The sequence below is a fragment of the Eutrigla gurnardus genome, assembly GCF_963514095.1.
Source record: "Eutrigla gurnardus genome assembly, chromosome: 6".
Lineage (NCBI taxonomy): Eukaryota > Metazoa > Chordata > Actinopteri > Perciformes > Triglidae > Eutrigla > Eutrigla gurnardus.
Window position 1 is genome coordinate 18,433,935 of NC_139920.1, and position 23,964 is coordinate 18,457,898.

The 23,964-nt window shown below is 42.2% G+C and overlaps 2 protein-coding genes across 9 annotated transcripts in view; one reads left to right on the plus strand and one right to left on the minus strand.

Moving 5' to 3' along the window:
- Window positions 1–864: 864 nt before the first annotated feature.
- Window positions 865–4,723, plus strand: ifi30b (IFI30 lysosomal thiol reductase b). The gene is made up of 7 exons (XM_084012484.1): window positions 865–1,243; window positions 2,083–2,271; window positions 2,349–2,420; window positions 2,510–2,599; window positions 3,022–3,174; window positions 3,586–3,654; window positions 3,945–4,723. The coding sequence occupies exons 1-7, from the start codon at window positions 1,103–1,105 to the stop codon at window positions 4,002–4,004; spliced, it is 774 nt and encodes a 257-aa protein (XP_083868610.1). The 5' UTR covers window positions 865–1,102; the 3' UTR covers window positions 4,005–4,723.
- Window positions 4,279–23,964, minus strand: part of LOC311015311 (3',5'-cyclic-AMP phosphodiesterase 4C-like) — an 82,140-nt gene continuing 62,454 nt past the window's right edge. For 3 of the 8 annotated variants that reach the window (XM_084012442.1, XM_084012443.1, XM_084012444.1), the window contains 15 exons: window positions 19,968–20,159; window positions 19,362–19,403; window positions 18,486–18,522; window positions 16,956–17,029; window positions 16,825–16,874; window positions 16,626–16,738; window positions 14,609–14,702; window positions 11,151–11,317; window positions 10,962–11,060; window positions 10,548–10,712; window positions 10,348–10,447; window positions 10,018–10,172; window positions 9,477–9,599; window positions 8,847–9,029; window positions 4,280–8,377 (listed from right to left, as the gene is read on the minus strand). In XM_084012442.1, coding sequence (XP_083868568.1) covers window positions 7,790–8,377; window positions 8,847–9,029; window positions 9,477–9,599; window positions 10,018–10,172; window positions 10,348–10,447; window positions 10,548–10,712; window positions 10,962–11,060; window positions 11,151–11,317; window positions 14,609–14,702; window positions 16,626–16,738; window positions 16,825–16,874; window positions 16,956–17,029; window positions 18,486–18,522; window positions 19,362–19,403; window positions 19,968–20,159 — 2,182 coding nt within the window. In that variant the 3' untranslated portion in view covers window positions 4,280–7,789. Of the gene's footprint in view, window positions 8,378–8,846; window positions 9,030–9,476; window positions 9,600–10,017; window positions 10,173–10,347; window positions 10,448–10,547; window positions 10,713–10,961; window positions 11,061–11,150; window positions 11,318–14,608; window positions 14,703–16,625; window positions 16,739–16,824; window positions 16,875–16,955; window positions 17,030–18,485; window positions 18,523–19,361; window positions 19,404–19,967; window positions 20,160–23,964 lie in introns of all 8 variants that reach the window. The other 5 variants (XM_084012448.1, XM_084012447.1, XM_084012446.1 and 2 more) reach the window with 3 other exon arrangements.

A 23,964-nucleotide genomic window follows, 5' to 3' on the forward strand; every position in this document is an offset into this window, starting at 1 on the left:
TGACCTTTTCTTCAAGGACTACCTTCTCCTGCTCCTGGTCCAGGGTCTTCTAACTCAGCTTGGAGGCCCTGATCACATACAATCATCACCATACACATTAGAGTTAAAAGGACGAGTCTTTACCTTTAGAGGAACCTCTTCAATGTGCTTAAAAAACATCATTACACAGTCGGGCGGTTCAGGTAAGGGTCTTGGTGTCCCTGGGTGTCCCTCCTCCACTATGTAGCCTAGTTAACGAGTGAACATGGCTGACAGGTGAACAATCCATTATTTCCATGCAGTTTGTTGTTAACAGAACATTTCATCTATGAAAGGCAACTTCCCGGTCACACAACTGAATCTCCACAATTTGGCATGTCTGAACAATTCATTTTGTTGACAGCCGTTGAAACGGATGAGCTGTCTATCACCATTCTTCTTGGCAGCTCCCCCCCAACGCCATTTTGGGGCTGCCGGCCGCCATGTTTTTGTTCCATGTCCATCTCGTCCTCCCGGCCGCCACCGCCGGAGTCCGTGAAACGTCACAAACTGTCCATTTGCTGTTATTTAGAGCTCAATCGTACTGTTTTTTAAAATGTTGTTAGTTTTTGGGGGATATTTTTAAATATCTCATTCAAGCACATTGACAGCATTTCAAATTCTCAAAAAAAAAACTTAATTTCGCTTCTTTGTACAATAAAAATGGACCTGTTGACATAATAGAAAAATCCTAGGTGAAGTTGAAACCAGTGTCCACTCGCTTGTAACCACTAGAGGGAGACAAATGGCCATAAGCACACCAGCATGCCTTTATATGAAGGCTTCATCGTCTTTGCCACACAGTAATCATTTCTTGTTTTCTTTCTTGTGCATCAAAAAGCATATATGCCACTCAAACAAAGAAATCATTCTCAACGACTAAACTGCTCCAATAACTCTGGATATGATCATTTCGCGCTTCTCCTATTCACGGAACCAGAAGTATAAGATTTGTCCGAGGGTCCTTGAAGGCAGCAGCAATCACCAATCGCATCTGCCGTCAATCAGTCGATGATAGGGCAACTTGGAAGAGCAGTTTATAGTCATCTCTCATCGGTGGCCGTGCGGACTCCTGCTATCAAGTATGAAGTTGTCAGGACTGGCATGCGTGTTGTTGCTCCTCTGTGTCGCCCGGAGGAGTCTCGGGAAGTCTCACCCGAAACCGGCCTGCCGTTACCCGCCGTCTCAGTGGTGTCGCTCCCTGGAGATAGCGATAGCATGCAATGTGAGTACAATAAACACGCTGGAATCTATTGAGTGGTGTCTATTTTCAAGCTTTACCACGTGGGATCGCAGAAGAATAGCTTAATTGTTCACACAAAGTGTCAACAGAGATATTATTATTATGATAAATATTATTATTAGACAATAATGTGAGTAAGTACTTCACTCATTTTTATCATAGTTGTTAATCTGTTTAGAAACAAAGTGTTTTGTTCTGATGTATTCACTTGCAAAAGAGGGAAAATCAGCTCAATACTGAAATATTACTAAAATTATTATTTTGTTGTTGTTTTTATTTTAAGTTTTATTTGAGTGACAATATTAAAGTAATTTCAGGTGCTTATAATGTCACTATCTAAACCTGCCTTTTTCTTTATGTATGAGGAAAGAGTACATTCTCTACTAATATATAAATAATGAATTCCATAATATTCATATTATAATTGAGCGTCACTGTCCCAAACATGGAAAAACCCCGGTCTGTGTTTAAATGAGAGTCATGCTTCAGAAATTGAACACCAGTGGATCTTCATGTGACCAGCAGAGCAGCTCTGGGTAAAATCAACCACATCCCTTAATCAGTTTAAAGTTGAGTGAAACAAGCATTTTGTTTGACTTTCAACGTCACGTTACAATAATTATTATTTCCCCTCTGTATCAGGATTTCACAAAATTTGTTTTTGTTTACTCTTTGCTTTCTTGAATAATTTGCATTGTTTTAAAGGACATGTTGTTGTCATCAAATGTGAAGCCTTTAAGCAAACAGAGTTCATTCAACAACCTGTATCTCTTTTCTAAAGTTGTATTTGAACACGTCAGTTGATTTCTTTCCTTGTGTAGGTTCAGAAACAGTGTATGGAGGTGAACGCTACCAGACTAAACCAAGCCGTTCCTCCGGTAGCCGTCACTCTCTACTACGAGAGTTTGTGTCCGGCATGCAGAGTCTTCATCACCCAGCAGCTCTTCCCCACCTGGACAATGCTGCAGGACATCATGACCGTCACTTTGGTCCCCTATGGGAACGCTAAGGTACATCCTTGTCATGTATTTGTGTATTTCTACAGTATGTATGTATGCAGGTATTTGACACTTTGACGCTCTTGTAGGAGATTCCATCGCCAAATTCTCCCTTCACCTGTCAGCACGGAGAGCCTGAATGCAGAGGAAACATGATCGAGGTTCGACTGTTTCATCACCCGCGCTGTAGCTCTGGCACATTTGTATCAATACAACATGATGACTTTAGGTTGACTGATCTGTTCCTCAGGCCTGTGTCATCCATTTAACGGGACACGCAGCATTTCAAATCATCCACTGCATGGAGTCGTCTGCAGACGTTCTCAACGCTGCCGGACCTGTGAGTGTCTACAGAACAAACCGAGGCGTTTCCCCCCCTTACATGCACAGGCAGTCCGATGGTCAGACAATAATATTCAGATCCAAACCAAATTATTTGTAAGTGAAAACAAAGGGAAACACACCAGCTATGTTGTATAAGCAACCTACTGTACAAGAATTGCCGTGGCTTTGTTTGATGAGAAAGTAGCTCTGCAAAATCAAACCTCTACATTTCTAGTGTTAAAAGTAAAAGCTTTGACTTTGATGAGTCACACAGAAGCTGATTCACTGAAAGTGTTGAACAAAAGCTTTCCTTTTAGCTCCTTTGCCTCCCTACAGGATTTTAAATTTAGAGTTACCTGTATTTAAACCTGTGTAAGATCCCTAAAGACTGTCGTGAAGTTATGGATGTGTGTCGTTGCTGCTGCTCCGTTGTCTCAGTGCCTCCAGCTGTACGCTCCCTCCACCTCCTGGTCCAAGGTCGACTCCTGTATGAAGGGAGGTCTGGGACGCCAGCTGATGCACGCCAACGCCGTCATGACCAGAGCCCTGAACCCCGCGCACACACACGTCCCCTGGGTCACCTTCAACGGGGTAAAACACTCCGCACTAATTAACAGTGACGTAAAGTCATTAAAAAGCTTATGCACAGAATATGTTTCTGACTGACATGAGGGTTCCCTTTTTATGTACCCTGTTTGCAGATATTCAAATTGTATCGACTCCACCAGAGTAAAAAAAAAAAAAAATGAATTAATAAGCCAATTTTTCCCCCATCCCACTGAATTTTATAAAAGATAATTTTGTGTGTTTTGTTTGCATAGCTCTGTTAACCGTAGATTTAAATTGTAATTATGAAGATGGTCAAAATATCTAAAACTAAATGTCGATGATATGAGAAGGTCAAATAATTATCTAAAACAATTCTCATATTCATCATGGACATGTTGGCATTACACTCCACGTGTGACGAGGACTAAATGTGAGACTGTCTCTGTGTTTCAGGAATACACGGAAGAAAACGAGGACAAGGCGATGTCATCCCTCTTCCGCTTAGTCTGTCAGCTCTACAAGGCGAGTACTTGCTTTTTTATTTTTTGATATTGTCCCGTTTGACTCTACGTTGGGATATATGAGGTATCGATGCTGGTAGAAATACACGTGAAGTTCTTTGGACAAAGTAAAAACTTAAAAAATAATGATTACTTAATTACAGAATATGGATTGATTGACAGTGTTTCACCGCTAGAATACAGATTTAGTGATGACACATTGTGAGTATCAGGTTTGTGTACTGGGATGTAACGTGTCTGTCTGTCTGTCTGTCTGTCTGTCTGTCTGTCTGTCTGTCTGTCTGTCTTCAGGGGGTGAAGCCTCCGGTCTGTACTGGAGCTCCGGTCAGACTGAACAGAAGCGTCTGCTGAACACAACAATAAGAACTTCAACATGTGTGAAAACATAAAATCATAACATTCTCCATGTAACGACAAAAACAACATAATCAAAATCCTACTAACGTGTCTAGTCTTTATAGCATGTGATCACACTGTGTTTTTTTTAATGTGCCTCTTTGAGGTCAGATAAAAGTGGAATAAATCTGTCTTTCATGTACTGAAGTTCTTGACTGACATTATTTCCTGAAGAATAATAAAAACCACCAGTCTGATCAATTTCCATATTATTTATTGGCATTTTCCACTTAAAACACCCTGAACTCCGAGAGTCTTTTGGCTTAGAATGACAAACAAAAATAGTCATTTTCTTTGACGAAATCATTGGAGTGGCAGATTCATACTTTCAAAAGTACACTTGATTTTTAGGCTCCAGAACATAAACTCGAACGCTCTGTTACAGTATTTTGTCTCCACAGACACGTTTGAAGAATAAATATCTTTTTTTTTTTATAGAAGTTGCACGACACAGAGGCTGAGGAAACGGACGGTGTGAACGTTAATGATGGCAGTATCAGCGTGACACAATAACGGAGAGAGAGCAGCGACGCTGCTCGTCAACACATTTAACACTGTATGGCACCGGAGTCTTCCTGAAAAGAGCCACACTGCTGTGTTCTAACATGCCGATGAAACGCCTCCGACCACAGAGCTGGACACTACATTCAGCTGAGATGAATGATTCACATTCACTTTTCAAATTTAAATCTTATCTTATCAAAAAGCAATTTTCATTTTTACAAAAAACAATGTTTTCTGACATTTCTGGTGTGCAAGTCTAAACTTTGTGCCGTTGAGATGCTGTAGATGAGGTCTGTCAACACCCAGAGCATTTGATCCACATGCTCCGCTGCTGATGATGAAGTTTTTATTGTGGGTTTGTCAGGGATTTGGACGCTGGATGTTAAGTCAAGTGCGGAATCAGCAAACATGTTGCTTAATTCCTCATATGATTGTTTAAACAGCAAACACACTGAGAATACATGAGGTCTGAAGCAGAATATTGCTCCTGGCGTGAGAAATGTATCATTTCTATGTCTTCTGATTCCTTGACATCCACATTTTCTTTTTAAAGCCCAGCATTTTTCCTTGCTTTAAGATGAAACGGTGCTCTGAGGCTCGGCATGTTAAAACCAGCATAATGGTCCCGTTGACGCGAGGCTCCTACCACTCCTATCACATGTATCACATATAAGGCTGATCAGTAAAGCTCACTAGCAGAGTTAATGGAATACTGTTAGACTAGCGTTGTTGTACGATTGCCTGATGAGGAAGAGCGTTGTATCTTTGTGTAGTGCTTGTTTGCTTCCTGGTCTTTCTACCTCAGTGATGGCGAACAAACACGGCACTGGACTGAACATGGACTCCTGAAACTACACACATCCTCACGTCGCAGCTATCTGATTAGGAAAGGGCTGCACTAATAAACTGTCTGCTGTAAATACTGGAAACAAGTATCATTCGTAAAAACTAACACTATAAAGTCAACGACTTTGATACAATCATCAGGTTAAAATCTCTAGTGTAAAAATGTACAGCAGTGTAGGCTGGCAGGTGTGTGTTTTCAACACGTGTGGCACACAGTTCTCCCAGTCAAGCACTATCTCTCTAATAAGACTGATCTGTTTCCTTTGATCGGGTTCACTTCTGTCAGCAACGGCTGACCTCGACACCAGGACCCATGGGCAGGGCAGGAAAAGCAACACCACGGTGACTTATGTGGAATTATCCCATCCAGACAGAAGAAATTACATTTGAAACGACAAGCTGGTCTTTCACCTGTGGCTGCAGTTCAACTTTTGTGTGAAATGTTAATTTAATCAGCAACAATCAGGCTCAGATTCACTTGAGGTTTGAGCGAGGAAGAGCTTTTCTAGTCCACATCATATTAATCTGTAGGTGAGGAGATAATGACATGTCACAATTAAAGGACTAATGTAGTGATGTTCTATATTTTCCTTACTTTCAACAAATTCCATGAAAAGACATAAAAACCGATAATGAACTGAATGTATTTTCTGTGAAGCATAAACCTCCGTGGCTGTACAATAAATATTAAAAACACAGTAAGCCACGATGTCACTGACAGACATATTCCTTCATGATGAACTTTGCACTGTAGTTGGATCACTTCTGCATACGCTGCCCTGCTGTTGTGAATAAATAACTCAACAAATGTGTATTAATCCACAGCAGAACGTAGTATTTTACTCCTGAGCCGCGTTTGAACTACAATTCCCTTCTTAAAATGTAAATAAATAATAATAAATATCTTTGTGACACATTTTAAAAGATGTCTGTCGTCTGTAGGAACGAGGCGTTGGAGAGGCAGAGGATGGAAGCTGGGAAGTATTGAGAGATGAACCGAAACATTGATGGTTGTTTTTTCATGGAATTTGTGATTAATAACACCAGCGATGACCTTAAACGTTTGACCAAATATAACAGAATAAACACACATCTGCTGACCAGCTCAAAGCTTATCAGGCATAACAACAAATTGAATGTTACTCTTACGTCATAGGTTCTGATATTCAGAAAGGCTGCAGTCATTAATGGCTGACAAGAGGAACAGATCATTTCAGAGAACATTGCAGTTATATATTATCGGTGAGTTTCCTGCTCTGCCTTCTGGTACCTGGAGCCAGACGTGCGTCACTGTGTGTGTGCGATCAGTAGGCCTACAGTGGACGAAGCCCTTTGTGTGACTGAATAGAAGAGCTGAAGGGCTGAGGCGGTAAAGTGCTACTGCGGACTGGAGGCACCCTGATAATAAAAATAAAAAAATGCTTTTCAAGCAAACAGACAAGACCAGCAAATGAACAACAAAGAACTGTTAAAAATCCTAAAACAATGACACCATTTATAATCCTCTCTGGTAAAAAAAAACGAAGCCCAAACTAATTATTCAGGTGGGTCTATTTTCAACAGGTTAGCCTCGGCTTCTTCAGTGTTCAACCACTGCGTTGCTACAAGCTAGTTTCATTATATATTATTTGATTGCTTTAGTTGCCAAATGTTCTATTAAAGGGTTTTAGTTAAATGCAGAGACATGCAGGTTAAAAAAGTCAGATGTCTCTGGTTTGGAGGTAAAATCAAACAGGAACGACAGTCTGGGGTCGAGGGTCGGGTACCCACTACATCCGTGCTACATTAGTTTTGTGTTTCTCTTCATACCCTGAGGATTAGGTCCATCCATTTTCTCCCGTCTACATCCTGTATTTGGTAAAAAGATTCATCTCTCACATCATTCTCAAACAAAGAAATCATACACACTTATTCCCACCGGACTCAGCAATTTCATATCCTAACTTAAAAACTTAAAACTATGGTGCAAAAATAATTTCAAGACCCTGTCAGACCACTGCGATCCTCATTCTCATGTCTGAATGGCACAACAGTTATTTTGGAGGAAGACTTCCTTTACCTTTTGTCCTTGTTAGAGTGTCGTGCCTTGGCTCCACTCTTCCTCCCAGTTAAAATGAGCTGTCTTTGTCTGGGACACTCTGAAATGAAGCTACAACAAGGCAGGACGAGACACAAAAGTCCATCAGGCACCCAAAGAGAGGTTGAAATGATTCTTCTCGTTAAAATATAAAATTAAATAGAGGCAAAATGTCCCTCTGTTCTCCAGAGCGGGTGTCTCCAGTGTAAAGGGACTGTAGTGATTTTACAGACTTTGTGGGTAAAGGCCTGCCCTGCCTCCGTCTCTATATCCAGCACTCGTGTCTCTCAGGTGGGGCAGGTTGTGCTGGTTGTTACGTGCCCATGTGCAGGCACGCCACCCCATCGCCCTCCTGACTCCGATCTCTGTCCCTGTCCGCACCCTCCCGTCCAAGGGAGAGCAGCGTCCTGTGGGGGCTCCGCACCGACATGGTAGCGTGATTCAGGTTCCGAGACGGGTGAGGCGAGGGGGGGCGGTACCTGGTGCTGCTGCGAGGGTCGGGGGACAAAGAGGGGGAGGAAGAGTCTCGGTGCTGCTCCCCACCCGACTGGGAGTCCTCCTCTCGGGGGCTCTCCAGCTCAGACTCCACATCCTCGTCCTCCTCGTCCTCCTCCTCGTCCTCCTCTTCTTCCTCTAGAGTGAGTTCAAACTGGAACTTGTCCCCTCCTCCTGCTCCTCCTCCTCCTGTAAGAATGCCCCCCCCTGCTCCCAAAGCTGCTCCTCCTGGCATCACCTCCACATGGTGCTCCACGGGGCTGGAGGGCGATGGGCTGCGGGGGATCATGCTCTGGTACCACTCCCTATTGTCCTCCAGTGTGTCCAGGATGTCCTGGGCGTCAGGGTGCACCAAGTCTGCCCAGGTCTCCCACAGTGGGTGCACAACGTAGTCAATAAATCCCACCTAGCCATAAAAAATGTATATATATATATATATTAATAATTATGAAAAATAAACAGACAAGAAGCAACATTGCACTGGAGCAAACCAACACTGATAACCTGCAGCAGCAAGTGTGACAGCTCAAAAGATGACTAACAGCATGCTGGTTAGACCAAACTAAATTGTAGCACCTTAAATAAAGAAAACAATCTTTAAATCTATTTAACATTAAGATTATATGTGCTTACTTCTATCTGCTCAATGTTTAAACCATTGGTAAGAAATTAGCAAAGGAAGAGAAAATGTGTTATTTAAATGAATTAAAAATAAAAATGTGTACTTTTAATCATTATATTAACAAACGTTTTGCCTTTTTTTTTACTTTTATGTTCTCTGAAGTTAACCTGGAAAAATAACCTTAAAGTCCTTGAATAGATAATGATAACATTCCCACTATTTCCCTGCTTCCCTGTGTGTCAGTGGCCATTACCTGGCTCTTCTCTATGGAGGCGTTGTGTTTGTCACACATGGGACTGATCTCCATGCCTTTGTCCCGCTCTCGGTCTCCCTGGGTGAAGAACTCCACCATGATGCGGTCCGTCCACTGGCGGTAAAGCTCCAGTGGTTTGGTTGGGTTGCTCAAGTCGGCACAGTGGACCATGTTCTGCAGAACCTGGAGAAGAGAGCCTCAGATGGGGATAACTTGAGCAATATAAGTCCTTGTATTTTGTATATAGATATTTTAACCCTGTCCTGTTTCTGATCATACCACAACACAATGTAGACTAGTTGAGCTCTATACAGATGCAATGACTACTATAAATCCAGCAGGTGGCAGCACTTTCACACTAACTCCCTGCTCGAACACAACAAACAGCTATTTGTTGTGTGATGGATCGTGTGGAAACGTGCTGCTGCCAATGTCTGAGATCGACTGAACAGAAGTGAATAGAGATGCTGCTCATCGTTCTATACTTTATAATGTGTGAAATACGTAATCACAACGTTCAGCTACTTGTATTATGACTGTAGAGTAGTAAACAGGTGGTTTGGTATTTATAAAGCATCATGTACGAGTACTACACATTATTTAGTATGTATTTTCTGATGTTATTTTCACCTGGATGCGGTCAGAGTAGTTGTCTAGCAGCAGGACTCCTAGACTGGTCACCTTCTTGGTCTCCACCATTGTCTTCATGTCCGCCAAGAAGTTCATGTGTTTGGACATATCTGTGGCAAGCACCTAATGAAGAGATTCAACACATTAAGCGTGGTCTGTGTAATGTGGCGGCCTTGTTTACGGTATATTTCTAAAGGCAACTGGTCATGTAGGCTTTTAAAAGTGAGTGGTGAATGATGCGGGACATGTGGAGATGATAATACAGGTTGTCGTGCGGAGACTCATGGTGTGAGGTGAAAGACAGTTTGTGTTTATTTGTCATTTCACTTCTGCAAAAGCAAGCAGTAACTGCCTGTTTTAATACACATCAACTACACGATTATATCTCGCCAGCAGCATTTTTCAAAGTAGGCTGTGTCTGCTGTGGCAGATGAACAAAGTTTGACTGGACACAAACTTTACAGAAACATGAACAAAATATAAACCACACTGTAAAGTGACAAAAAAGTGATATATCAAGTAAAATGTGCAGAATTCTCACCATGTCGATCACCATCTTCCGGAGGGAGTCTCTCTGTTTCTTGCTGAGGTTTTGAAAGATGTCACAGTTGTCCTCTTGCAGAAGTTTGAAGCCCACAGCGAGATGATGATTCTCCAGCACCGAGGCATCGTTGTACATCAGCGCCAGCTCTGAACCTGCAGAGATGTGGGGTGAAATTGTTAAAACCCTTTAACAGGACACTTCAAACATTTGAATCAGTGCCGAGGTAGCCCTGTCTCAATAAGATCCTGTGCCATGCTGCCAAATAACCCACATCAGGTGCAGCTGAAGGATGTAGTGGTAGTTGTGTACAGACACAGAGGAACCTACTGGTGTTTATTAAGAACTGGTTGGTGACTCCTGGATGGTCCACATCATGTATGGCACTGGCAAACAGAACAGCCATGACCTCCAGGTCTGTGAACACAGCCTGGAATAAGAAAAGAGGAGAAAACACATCAATTAAAACAATATTGTAACGGACTGTGTGACTTAACCATAAACTATAACAGCGAGCTTCCTCTGCTCACCTCTAAAGCGGGGGTGGACAGGAGGACATGGATGGACTGCACCACGTCAGCTGCATGGATGTTGTTGTGATAAGCTACGTCTGCACGGTAGTGGTCCTCCAAGGTCATCATTAAGGTGACAAAGGTGTCATTTGGGATCTTAAAGGTTTTCAGAAGGTCTCGCTCCTGGAGGGGTGAGGAGGAAGAGGAGAGAATCAGAGTCACGTCAACCGCAAATTACAGTTTTTCTCATGTGCTGTGGATTCAAATGGCCTGGAGAAGTTGCCTTCAACCTTATTCCTTAAACCAAAGTATAATACACACTATAGAAGCAGAAAACGCCATAGTGGCATTTATTTCTTTGCTACAATTATACATATACATCCCTATATGATTCCAGAAACAGACGGACGTTGCACTGAGGGATCCTCCTACCTGGAAGATGGAGTACATGATCACCGTCAGAGGGCGATTTCCAGAAAATTCTGCTATCTTGAATATATCCAGACCCCAACGATCAATGTCCTCAACCTCCTGGAGAAGTTAAACAGAACACTTATAGGACACAGTGTGGGTGTGTGTGTGTGTGTGTGTTAGAGACAGTGTGTGTGTGTGTGCACCCACCTTGGCCAGCAGGCTCTCGTGTGGTGTGCTGACTCCAAAGCGGGGGATGCAGGCGGGTGCTAAACCGGGACTGGCCTTTTTCACACCGCTGATCTGTGACATGGGCCTCTTCTTCTTCTCCTTCTCCTTAGAAGGTGGAGACAGGATCTCCACGTCATGTTGTTTCTCTACAACGTGTACAAACACACATAGATGCATACTGTTGAATACATATGATCGTCTTTGAGTAGTTTCTTTCCTTTGTTGATCCACTTTTACTCTCCATGTGTAGTTCTTAAAATGCTGTTAATGTTTAAAAACATATGACTACTTCTTACATTTAACTTAATTTCTAGTCGTGTAGGAGGTGTGCAGGTTTTCACGCACACACGTTGTGGAAATATGATCTGACTGCTGTTAGCAAACATTGAATATCATGAGTTATAAACCATACTGTAACCCTACTGAAGGTAACAGTAAAACGTATTTAATAGTTACATTCTTCTTTCCTCTTTTGTCTCCTCCCAGCAAATACCGAAACAATGCCTCACCTCCCCAGCATCAGTGAACAACGATTTTAAAAGGTTGAGTTTCTTATCAGCGAAGACAAAATCTTGGTCTGAACTCTTTCTGTCTTTGAAGAGGTATTACAACTTGTCGACATATATGGAAAAGTGCACTCTCAATGTTAAACGTTCATCTTCATCTTGTGCTGTCACAACGGTAGACTAGACAAATGAATGCATGTCCTGAATGCATGGACAACAGCCAATGAGATGTGCTGAGATTGAACTGATGAAGTTTGTGACCAAAACAATTGTAGAGCGGCAGACACAGACTGACATTTCAGTATATATGTTTCTGGTGAAGCAAGTGATGATCAGGTACTGACTAACATAGATTAGACACAGATTGATGTGTAGTGTCCCCCTAACATTCAGGGAAGCTGTAAGTGTGCCCTAAGAACAAAGTTGATAGTTCTGACAAATATAAGGCACGGTAGCAAAAGGATAGAGTCAGATGATGGGTGTTGAATATGAGGAGACATTCTCTCCTCCTGCTAACCTGATCAATTGAAATGCATAACCGTAAAAGGTGAAATCCGGCAGAGATGAAAAGTTGGTGTTTAAGCTAGAAAAGTCTCTATCTAGGTTAAAAAAGTCAGGCAGAATTAGAACAAAATGTTACATGAGTGCAGAAACCAGCTGATCGTTAAGAGAAACAGGAAGGAGAAAGTGATCATGATAATATGGGTTGATGACTTGTTTATTACTGCCAGTGATAACATGCACTGAAGACCGTGAAGGAGGCGCTCACAGCACAATCCAAGATGAAAGACTTGGGCAAACTGAACTCAAATACGTGAAAAAATACTTGAAAGGTTTGACATGCAAGATTGTAAACCTAGAGTGAAAAAATAAATGAACTACAGTGTCTGAAATGATGATTGACAGAGAGTCAGTAGGTACCCAAATGTATCTGACTAGATGTACAAGACCAGATCGGAGTTTTGTAGTAAGCAAACTGTCACTGGACTTCGCTGAGCCAACAGGGGAGCAATGGACAACAACATGGACTGATCTGCAAGGCAGCATAACACTGTAGGAATCTGTGTTAAGAGACCTGTGACCAGACTTGCATCACTCGTAGTATATAAAGTATGTGATATTGAATAGATTTAAACCTAAGCAATATGTTATTTGACAGTATATAAAGTATATCGACTATGGTTGGAAGGTCACCCACAATGAAGTACACCTGCAGTATATTGCGATACTATCAGAGCACAAGGTGACATGAACAGAACACCAGTAGTAGAAAGCTAAGGATGATGGGTAAAACCTGTCAGCTTCTCAGCAGCTCAACATCGTCTCGAACTTGATGACAAAGCACGTCTCAGGATTTCCCAGATGTGGGTTTTGAAAAGGCTTCACCGGGTCCACAGGTTGAAAATGTATTTTCTAACCCACAGCTTGTAATCCTTTAAGCAAAAACATGGAAATGATCAAAACGAGGTCCCCGACAGTATCAACGTAATATCCGTGCGACTTGCTGACACAAAAGTGCTGTCCCAGCAGACACGATAATGTTGGAAATGACTCATCCGTATTGATACAAACCAAGATAACAAGGATGCCATTCTGACATCGCAGAAAGCCTGCTTTACCTCACGTCCACATAGGATCCTCTTTTCTAAGCGTAGCAGGAACGATCGCTTGAATCGTATCCAGATCTGAGCCCAGATACAAGCACACGCCACCATAAGGATGCAGAGCGACCTGAGTGACAGCGTCACACCAGACGCTGCCTTGCCTCTCTCACCTCTCTCACAGTGCCTCCTCTTCCTCACACCCAAAACCATGGTGTTCATTTCTAAACGCAGTCGGTCTTGACGGCGAGGCACTCATGTCAAAACGGCAACCAACAGAAAGCTCCATCTGCGTACGGCCGGACCTCCATCCCGCCGGCAAGGCTGCTGAAGACTGAGCCTCCTATTGATGCAACACGCCGTCTAATAATATTGCACCCTGTTGCCATGACGACGCCACACAATGTGTTTGGGAATGCTGTCTGTCGTCGCGCCTCCTTCTCTTTTAGGGAAGGAAAAATCCTCACCTTCTTCATCGACCCATATTCATAAACAGTCATCTTCCTCTCATTTAGAAACAAACTCTCTCTTTGTTTCTTTTAAAATCCTCCTGCTTCACTCCCTTTTCTTCAAAAGCAACCTCTTCCCTTCCCTTTTTCATAAATTGCCGTATTTTATGTTTTACTAAGCCTCATTTATTCAATATCTTCTTCTTTTTTCTTTACTTCCTTTCAATTTCCTCTTCCATCTCATCATCTTTCTAAAAACCTTCTCTCCTCATTTTGTCTTTACTTGTCTTTACTTTACTGTCTTCTCTCATCATTGGTTTACTTTCTGCTCTCTCTTTCCTGTCCCTTTTGAAACATGTTTCTTCTTTGCTCAAATAAAACAGAACTATTCCTTTAAAGATTATCTAAGATCTACACCTCTACAGTTTGGTGTGATGCTCATATAATACAACTGACAGCAGAACAGTCAATAAAACCAGGTGATGAAACCAAGCAATCTCATTTTTTTTGTTAGAAGAGCCGGGCAGCACCACAGACGTGTTTGTTGTAATATATTAAAACTTTAAGATAATTTGATGACTCCCCGTGTGCTGTGTATCAATGGGAGTAGACTATATATTAGAAGCACATTGCAGCATACGGCAACACAATTCAACAGCACCACAAACTACAGCCAGTTAAATCAAAATGTTCTAAAAATCTGAACTTTTATTAATGTCAACGTCTTTATAGTGTTGTTGTATGAGCCTGCATCAGGTTAAGCTAACTGGTCCTAATAAACAGGCAACAGAGTGTATTGTTCCATAAAAAGTGAGAGAAACAGCTTCCCTTCAACAACGTGAGAGTGCGTTCATTTATTTGTGTCTGGCCTTAAAACTCACCGAGGAAGGTGTTGGCGATGAACTCTGACACCTGATTCCCTGACCGGCTTGTCTCGGATAGTTGTGTCAGCTCGCGGTTCAGCATCCTCTTAAACTGTGTAGACACAAAAGAGAAATCATGAAGAAAAAAAGCGGTTCTTCCAGGGCTTTTTTCATTCAAAGGAAAAGCGCTTTTAAGAAGAAATGCCCACTCTAACGATTTGAGTAACATGCAAATCTCAATATGTATGCACAATGAAATGCATGGAAGTGTGGAGCACAGTTGAAACTGTGGTGACATTTTTTTTTGGTTTTATATTATTATTAATGCTCAGCATGAAAATATTGTCAGGCTGCACCTACATTAATGTGTTAATTATTAAGGAATGGATGTACAGTACATTCATGTTACTGGGTTGGTTGGTTACACAAAACACAGGATGCTCCATCATCTTTGCTGTGGTTTGAAAGTTAAACACATGTAGGGGAACTCTGGCATTGCAGCACATGTAGACTAATTCTGAGAACATTTGTTGTGGCACATTTATTTCTATGCCGATATAGCCTAAAGTCCAAGTTGAACTCTTTAAATGCACCACTGCTTTTCTTCTTTTTTTTTTTAAACATAAAACAAAAGAAGCTGTAATATAATTTAGGTTTGCTTGCAGAGACACAGGAGGAATCTACACTGTGGTTGTAAAGAAATCACTAGTAAAAATGTCTTGTTGTCTTTTTTTCCCAACACAAATGTTGAGTGTTCCCCCTGAGTTTTGTAGAAGCAGCAGCAGCTTCCACACTGATTATGTAACAGCTCTGGCACGTGGTGAGTAAGCGAGGGAGGGAGGGAATCTGGGTGAGAGAGTGATGCTGCAGTGGCTACTATGGGACACACATATGGGAGCGAACAAAAACATACAACATGAAACACAGCCCTGTGTCTTTAAATGTCTACTTATTAACTTCTCCTGGAGCTTCTCAACACAGTTGCTCCCTCTATCGTGCTTTTCCTCAGATTTTCTGCCCAACTTATTTAATGCACACAATCACCCGTAGTTTACGCTCTAAATTACAATGACAGCTGCTCCCTCTACCATAGTTGTCCTCTGACTTTTCCCCTTTATCTCTGTTTCTCATACACCTTCGCACACATGCATGCATAGGCGCGACACACACATTCAGCCCATGTGTGAATCCACTCTTGAGTCAGATCCAATGGGCACACTCACTCAGCATTCAGCCCCCCTGCAGATCTCACTGTAAACAAGGCAGGCAGCGCTCCCCGTCGCTCACCTGTCTGAGTCTCCGGCACAGACAAGCGCAGAAAGCCGACACAGGCATGTCAGCCCACGCATGTTGATGTTAGAGGTCGCTATAAATCCACAACAACCAGCAGGCAAGTTTGCTTGCTTGGTGACGGGCTGCTCGCTCAGCTCGGCTACACACTCCGCAGGGAGGGTTTGAACGTGAAAAGAAGTCCGCTTGGAAATAAAAGTTCCCACAGTCCTGTCCTGGAGGTGAAGGGGTGTCAGACGGGAAGAGTGGGGTGGGTGAGGTGGGGGGGAGGTTGGGGATGTGGTCTACCAACGGGGGAGAACGGATGTGGACTCCTCCAACTACTATCACACAGTGTCAATTAGAAACATTTGGAGGGAGAGAGAGGCTGTGAGGAACCCCCTTCCCCTGCCCTGCATGCTGCTCCTCTTCCTCTGTCCAATCAGATTCTTCTGGCTTCAGGGGCTGGGTGGACAAGAGGGATCTGATTGGCTGACTGGGAGAGGGAGGAGGACTGTGTGTAGCAGCCAGACAGTGGGGAAAAGCATGAAGGAGGGAAGTCAGGAGATGATGATGTACTGTTTGATGGAGAGAGATGCCGTTTATGATCAAGAGTATTTCTGGCAACGTCTGATTTGAACCCAAACAAGTATATACAGGTAAAAGCATGAGAACTCTCTCCACACATGGTGGTTTGCTGCTATATTGATGTTGTGAATGCTGTGTTTAAAGGTTCTCTCTGAAGATGAGGCAGATGTCGTCTCACCTTATTGGATGCCATCTCGCCAACCGAGTGTCTCGTCTGCAGAGTCTCCAGTTGGTCCAGACACCAGTCCAGCTCTTCCAGTGTCTCCACCGCCAGCTTCTGGTAGGGCTCCTCTGAAAGGTCACGGGGTCGTTATGTATTTGACACAATATTTGAGATTTCATTTTCATTTTATCCCCACACAGATATTCACACTGACCTGTAAGACATGGCTTACACATGGAAGGCTGGTTGCTGCTTGTCGCCCGCCTGGAACAAGTAATCAGATAAGGTGTCAGTAGAACAAGAAGAAAACAAGCAGTCAAACAGTGTGGGTTTCCTTTTCCTTACTTGTTTGTTACACGATCTTGCAGATGTGTCAGAACAGCAAAGTTACTTCTAACTGTTCGTAGACTGGCAAGAACCTAAGAAGGGAACAAGAGAGAAGTACAAACAGAAGCATGTGATGCCCTAACACCTTAAAGGAAAACACCACCGCATTTCCATACTGAACTATGTTCTGCTCTGATCTTAGACGAGGTGATACATACCTCCCTCTCCTCTGTGCGTGTACTCAATGGCTCTTGCGCGCACTCCACGCAACGCTAATTTGCTAGCATGTAGCATGTCCCAGTATATTCCTTAGGATCCAAAGGGGGGTGAAGTTAGAAGCGACCAAGCACTTCCACGTTGTCCCTATTTAAATACGGTTACGTGAGTAGTTACACGACCCAAGTTTGGTTACACAAAATGAAACATGCCAATTTTTCTAAGCGGATAACAAGGATAACTATATAATGTATGGCAGAATAACAACTGGAAGCACTTCGACGTCGGCGCAGTAATATCATCACTCCGCTCCCCCTCTTACTTCCGTCAATAGAACCTACGTGACCTGCACGCCGTCGCCTGCACTACCTGTAGTAGTTTGTGCACAGTTGAGGAAGCATCAGGTTGTAGTAAGATAGTTTGTGAACAATCAAACATCATGGTTATAACGTGCATCGTACAGGGTTGTGAAAACAAGCAGAAGGTATATAGTCCCGTCATGTTTTGAGTGATGATATTACTGCGCCGACGTCGAAGTGCTTCCAGTTGTTATTCCGCCATACTATATAGTTATCTTTGTTATCCGCTTAGAAAAATTGGCATGTTTCATTTTGTGTAACCAAACTTGGGTCGTGTAACTACTCACGTAACCGTATTTAAATAGGGACAACGTGGAAGTGCTTGGTCGCTTCTAACTTCACCCCCCTTTGGATCCTAAGGAATATACTGGGACATGCTACATGCTAGCAAATTAGCACTGCACGGAGTGCGCGCAAGAGCCATTGAGTGCACGCACAGAGGAGAGGGAGGTATGTATCACCTCGTCTAAGATCAGAGCAGAACATAGTTCAGTATGGAAATGCGGTGGTGTTTTCCTTTAAGCTTGGGAGAAAACTGAAAACTAGCTGGGGTGTTGACATTGACTGGATTCTAGATTAACAGCTGGAGTAATGACTCAATCAAATGAATACGATTTCATCAGGAGTACGCAGATATGGACGCTGCTTATTGCAGCAGCTTGTTCTACGATGGGCTTGGTGAAGACTCCACTGAGGATTGTCTGTCAAGTTAAGTTTAAACAACGTTCATATATATAGTTTCATGATCCCTTTAATTTAACAAATGGAATAAGTAGAGTCTTCACAAAAACAACATTATTAATAACATGTTATGGTACCATGTTTCTACTGTAAAACTGTCCATATTGCTGTTTGTTCCCTCTCTGTCCAAGTTATCTGTTTGGATTCTGTTTTTGACAGATCTAATGAAAGCGGCCAGTACATCCTGGAAATTTCTGGTCTTACAGAACCATCAATCTCAAATGGTACTAACCTGTGCAAACGGCGTCACTATCATATCTTCTCCATGCCTGCACATATTACAGACAGACATCCAGTGAAAAAGCAGTGTGAGAAAACATGTGATACAAAAAGAAAACACAAACGCTGTCATCATTTTAAGGTGAGGACTGTAAAGGAAGAGGAAGGAATACAGTTGGCTGTGACCTTAGGTTGGTCGCTTATATCACGCTGGACATACGAAGAGGAGATTGTTTTAGTTATACAGATATTCCTTAGAGGCAAAGATGCAGATTGTAGTTAATCCTCAGAGTCTGTAAGTAGGCAAATATTGCCATTTTAAGAACTTAATAACTCAATGTCAGGCCTGTGTTTCTATGAGGGTCCAAATCATCACTTAATGCAGATAGGAAAAGTTTGCCTCCAAGCTTTATATATGTACAACTACAACTAGGTATTCGTGCATGGGGTGCTGCCAACTGTTTGAGAGGTACGGGTTTCTGGAAGGGTTAGGGTCTCATCATGCACCTTATTACCAATCAGATTTCAGGGTTGAATCCATGCTGCCAGAGAGAAGTACAGGGCAAGAGTTAGCCTGTCCAGCAAACATTTTGACATTGAATAACTCTAGTAATGACAGCCTGTACCTAATGTTTTTCCAATACCAAAAAGGCATTCTATCAAATTGCTAAATGTTATATCTTGTGATAACAGATGAGCATCTATCAAATGCTTGCTGGGACTGTTAAAAATACTTTGCTGGGGTGATAAATTCGGACCACGTCGTGGTGAGGGAAAGGAGATGTGTAAGTGGGTTGGAGGTGGAAGAGTAATAAGTTCATGACAACATGGCACAGCCCAAAGAGATGGACAGAAAGACCACAGCAGTCTCCACACTGTTATGTCTCACCGAGGTAGCCAATTGACTTCCCAATGCTTCAACCCCTCCTCCCTTGAAAACAAAGGAGCGACAGCTATTGGTGGTCGAGGCCCCATTTACACTCTGGCTTCAAAGAGACTGCTAGCTGCACAGAGAGGTCTATATAAACAGGCAGAAACTGGACGAAAAACTAGTTCTGGGCAAGGAATATAGTTTCGGCTTTAGCGTCTTTAAAGCCAAAAATGAACTTTTTAAGAGTGCAAACAGGACATGAATAAATATTGACAATAAATTCCATTGTTTCCCTAGTAACCCATAACAGTAATGATACAATATATGTGAACTGAATCTATATATTATATCAGTTTCTTTCCCAAACAACTTAATTAATAAATACTATACTATTGTTTCACCGTGGAGACACACCTCTACTTAGTGAATTGGGGAAATATGAAGATTAAGTGATGTGTTGGTATCCAGCACCAGTACCTAATCTGGACCCAGATGAAAAAAAAATAATAATAACATGCACGTCTTTAAAGCCTTCCATCATCTGCTGTTATCCGAATTCTTTTTGCACTGTGAAGCAAATAGATTTCCTTCCAAATCAGCAAACCCACACTGTAAAATACTCACAGGTCACTGGCAGTGGATGAGTTACGGGACATGGTTTTGGGTGAAAGGTCGAAGTCTGAGTCAGAGCGGTAGAGGAAGGACTCGCGGCGTTGACTGTGGGGGAAGTTGCCCTGAAGTACCAGACCAGAACCCGGACTAGTCTGAGAGTCCAGCGGACTGCGACCCACCGACAAGCCATTTTCCACATCAAAACTACAGAGAGAGAGAGGGAGAAGAAATACATAAACACTACAGTTACAATTGATGTTGTGTATCAATTCATTATTCCTGTAAATTCCTACGATAGTTGCCTACGATAAAGCTTTCCAAAAAAACGTTAACACTACAATTATTACTGCTGATGCTACTAAACTACATTTACATACCTCAATATGAAAAGGGGAGTACAATGTGCCATATGGAAAGCAGCCACCAAGTTCATTGCAATTGCAAGAAAAAACCATGAGATAAAAGCATAATAAATAAATGTAAAGATACACTGTAATTGCAAGCAAACACACATGCATTTTTGATGAGATCATCTCTCAGTATTTCATCCAAACCCTGTGACACCCGAATAATCTGATACTAAAGATAACACCACACCTGCAGCTGCTGACGCCACATGGAGATAAAAACCTAAGACAAGGATAAAACAAGGCTAAGATAAGCGACCTATGATAAAGCCTCTGCAGAGTGACTGAAGCTACAAGTACAGCATGCAAAAGGCTACAAGGCATCTAATAATCAATATTTGTTTTTTTACAACAACGTATCCCAAACAATCACAAAGAAGAGAGGAGACAGAAACGAACACAGGAACAGGATCTGTGTAAATATTCATGCGACAGTATGAAACATTCTACTTGGTATAAAACGGATAAAAAGGTTAGATTGAAATATTCTGCTCTGTGAGTCTTTTTATACAGTTGACCTTGTGATTACTTGCTTTTCGCAATCAAACACACACACTGACTAACACACACACACACCTTTCCCTCTATCTTTGTGTGACGTCAACACTGACTTCATGCATAGTACGTCACCCCTCCCATCGCAGCCACCACACTGAAAGGCACCCCTATTCCTCTACAATGTTCTTAAGGTCTAGGAGTATTAAAATGGGATATTATTGGTATGATCAAAATGAAATCAGATTTTTTTTTAAATCTGCCTTTTTTTGTCAGCTGGATTCAGTCCAACATCTGTAACCAAAAGGTATCAGCTTGACCCGGTCCTATCCCCTTAAAATCATTCCAGAATGAGGTCAGTGTGAAATAGACTGTTTGGTATCGCAAACATTCACTTAACAAATTCCCTTTGAAACAATTAAAAAGAGTGAATGCTTTCCATTTTAAGTCTCACATTCCCCCAGCGGGGCTATGCCTGGTTTAAGAATGCAATGACTTGAATGTTACACTCTTTTTGAAAAAAATGAAACCAGCAACCTGGTTACAACTATTTAAATTCTTAAATTCCCTAAATTCTAGCACAAAAAGCATACCGGTAGTCTTTATTATTAGATTATCACTAAATAATGCCCCATGGTGGAAATTAAATTTCAAAGCACCATTGTGTTGTGATACTTGAGTGGTCATTTTATGGTATTTTTGTGTATTTGTCTTCATCACTTAGATCTATTGGTATCTGTTAGAACCCCCCCTCCCTCTCTCCTTGGTCATAACAATAGAAAACGGAGCACTGGAAGGTTGCTTCTGCTTCTATTTTTAGCTCAACATGCCTCCAGCACTCCAGCAATAGCAGTGCCTGATAAATTAAAGATGGCTATTATGCAATCACTACTGAATGAAAGACCTAATTCACAGAAGCAGAAAGAGGCAGACAGAGAGATGATGAGGAGGAGGTGGTGGTGGTGGGGGTGGTGATCAGTAAGGCTGTATCCAGCACAGTGATGTGGCCCAGCATCTCACACCTGATTGGTGTGACATGGCAGAGAGGAGGGGGAGGGCTGCACCAGGGCTTACCTCAGTGATAGCACCCCCCCCCCCCCCCCCCCCCCCTTCACTACACCACACCCAACCCTATTTTACACCGCCACCCTCCCCCTGGCTCAGTGTAGTGGGCCGTGACGAGGCTCCATCAGAGGAGACCAGTGACGTCAGAAGCTATAAATAGATTTGCCTGCCAGGGAAGAGGGGAGCTGGAAGACTTGTGACGGAGCTTACGTAGACACAACCCCAGGCAGGGGGCAGATGATTTCTCCCCACCTCATGCATACATGAATTATTTCATTTTGATTTGATTGTTATCAGTTTTCTTTCAGATCCAAAGTCAGTCGTCACGTCTGTCATCACCGTCTGCTTGGAGGATTCACTCCACACATGCACTAGATCACTAAGATACCATTTATGAAGTCATATGATGTTAACAACACAATTTAGTAATGCAATGCCACAGTGAGAAAAGCAGGTGGAATAATTACATATTGAATCAGAGTGTTTCAGCTTACCGACTGTTTTTGGTGGTAATAGATTTTCACTGATTCATAATAATCATTGAGCTCAGCAGCAGCTGCAGTTCACTGGAGCTTGCTGCTTGTCAATGGCATTCATTCCCATTCAGAAGTAACAGAAGCCAACAGGCTTCTGATAGGGAGAAGGCTCCCACTACTGAGGAAAATATGGTACTGCAATGTCCCATAAACGAGGCTTTGCTCAAATCTCGTCTCTTGTATCCTGATCTTTCTTGATTGTGTCTGAGAGGATTTGATAAAACAAATGATGTTATTCTGTTGGTAACTTCCATGCAGTATAGTGGGGGAAACCAGCTGGTGCAATAAATATGCTAAATAAGCAAGTTTGAACGTACATGCCATTAGTTTTTGTTAAGTAATCGTACTGTGTGACATAGTATTTCCTCTCATCGTGAGCAATATAGAGTAACAGATAATGGACGATAATGATATGGCTCCTTGAGGCACATTAAGCTTCTTCTGCAAGAAGCAAAGGAGTGTAAGTTGTAGAACAATTGAAAAGGATAATGGTAGTAATATAAGAACGTATCCAGAATTTTTTTAATTTAAATTTAAAGGTTGTCCTCAGTATTATGTCTGACCATTCTGCACAAAGTAAATAAGTGAAAGTTTTCAGTGTTCATCCATTTTGACATATAGACCATCACTTCTGATTATTCTTTCTCTTACGACTATTACTACAAATACTACTACTAGTACCGACTCTAAAACTGATACTACTTATTATACCACTGCTTTTGCAACTGTGTAAGACAGGCATTCTCCCTTTGAACAGACAGACAAGCAAACAAACAGACAGGCAGACAGGCAGACAGGCAGACAGGCTGACGTCTTTAACAAGTTGACCTTGCTCTGTCTCCTGCCTCCAGCATTGTTCTCCATTTCTCTGACGTAAATGACGGCTCCCTTTTCTCTCTTTAACTCTGTTTTACTAAACTTTTCTCACACTCACTCTCAGTCTCTCTCACACACACCACACACACACACACACACACACACACACACACACACACACACACACACACACACACACACACACACACACACACACACACACACGCACACACGCACACACGCACACACACGAACACCCACATTTGAACCCCTGCTTTTGTTCCCAGGATGTTTAGTTTGCATCTCGTCGAGATATTGAAGAAGTGGAAGCTTTTTTTTTTCTCGACACCAAATAAAATGATGAAATGGAAAGTTTTCAACAAACTTTCCATTTCATCATCATTCAGGATAAGTGTTTGCTCATGTGTCTTTGTTGGAAGCTGACTGATACGATTAAATTGGGATTACAACAATTACCCCATTATTTGAAATGATTTTGAGAATTGATTAATCGTAATAGTCAAGCCACACGTTCCCGACCCAGAGTTTCTTAGTTAGAGGATTTGCTGCATTTCTTTATTTTATGTAACAGTAAATGTAATATCTTTAGGTCTTGGACAGAGAAAACAATGAACTGCAGTCTAGTGCCGAGATGAATGGTTTCACCAACGTTTGGGAACAAATCTATTT

Coding starts and splice junctions, on each gene's coding strand:
- ifi30b (XM_084012484.1), top strand. CDS start 1,103: ATGAAGTTGTCAGGACTGGCATGCGTGTTGTTGCTCCTCTGTGTCGCC. Junction 1,244..2,082: donor AGATAGCGATAGCATGCAAT/GTGAGTACAATA, acceptor TTCCTTGTGTAG/GTTCAGAAACAGTGTATGGA. Junction 3,175..3,585: donor CCTGGGTCACCTTCAACGGG/GTAAAACACTCC, acceptor TCTGTGTTTCAG/GAATACACGGAAGAAAACGA.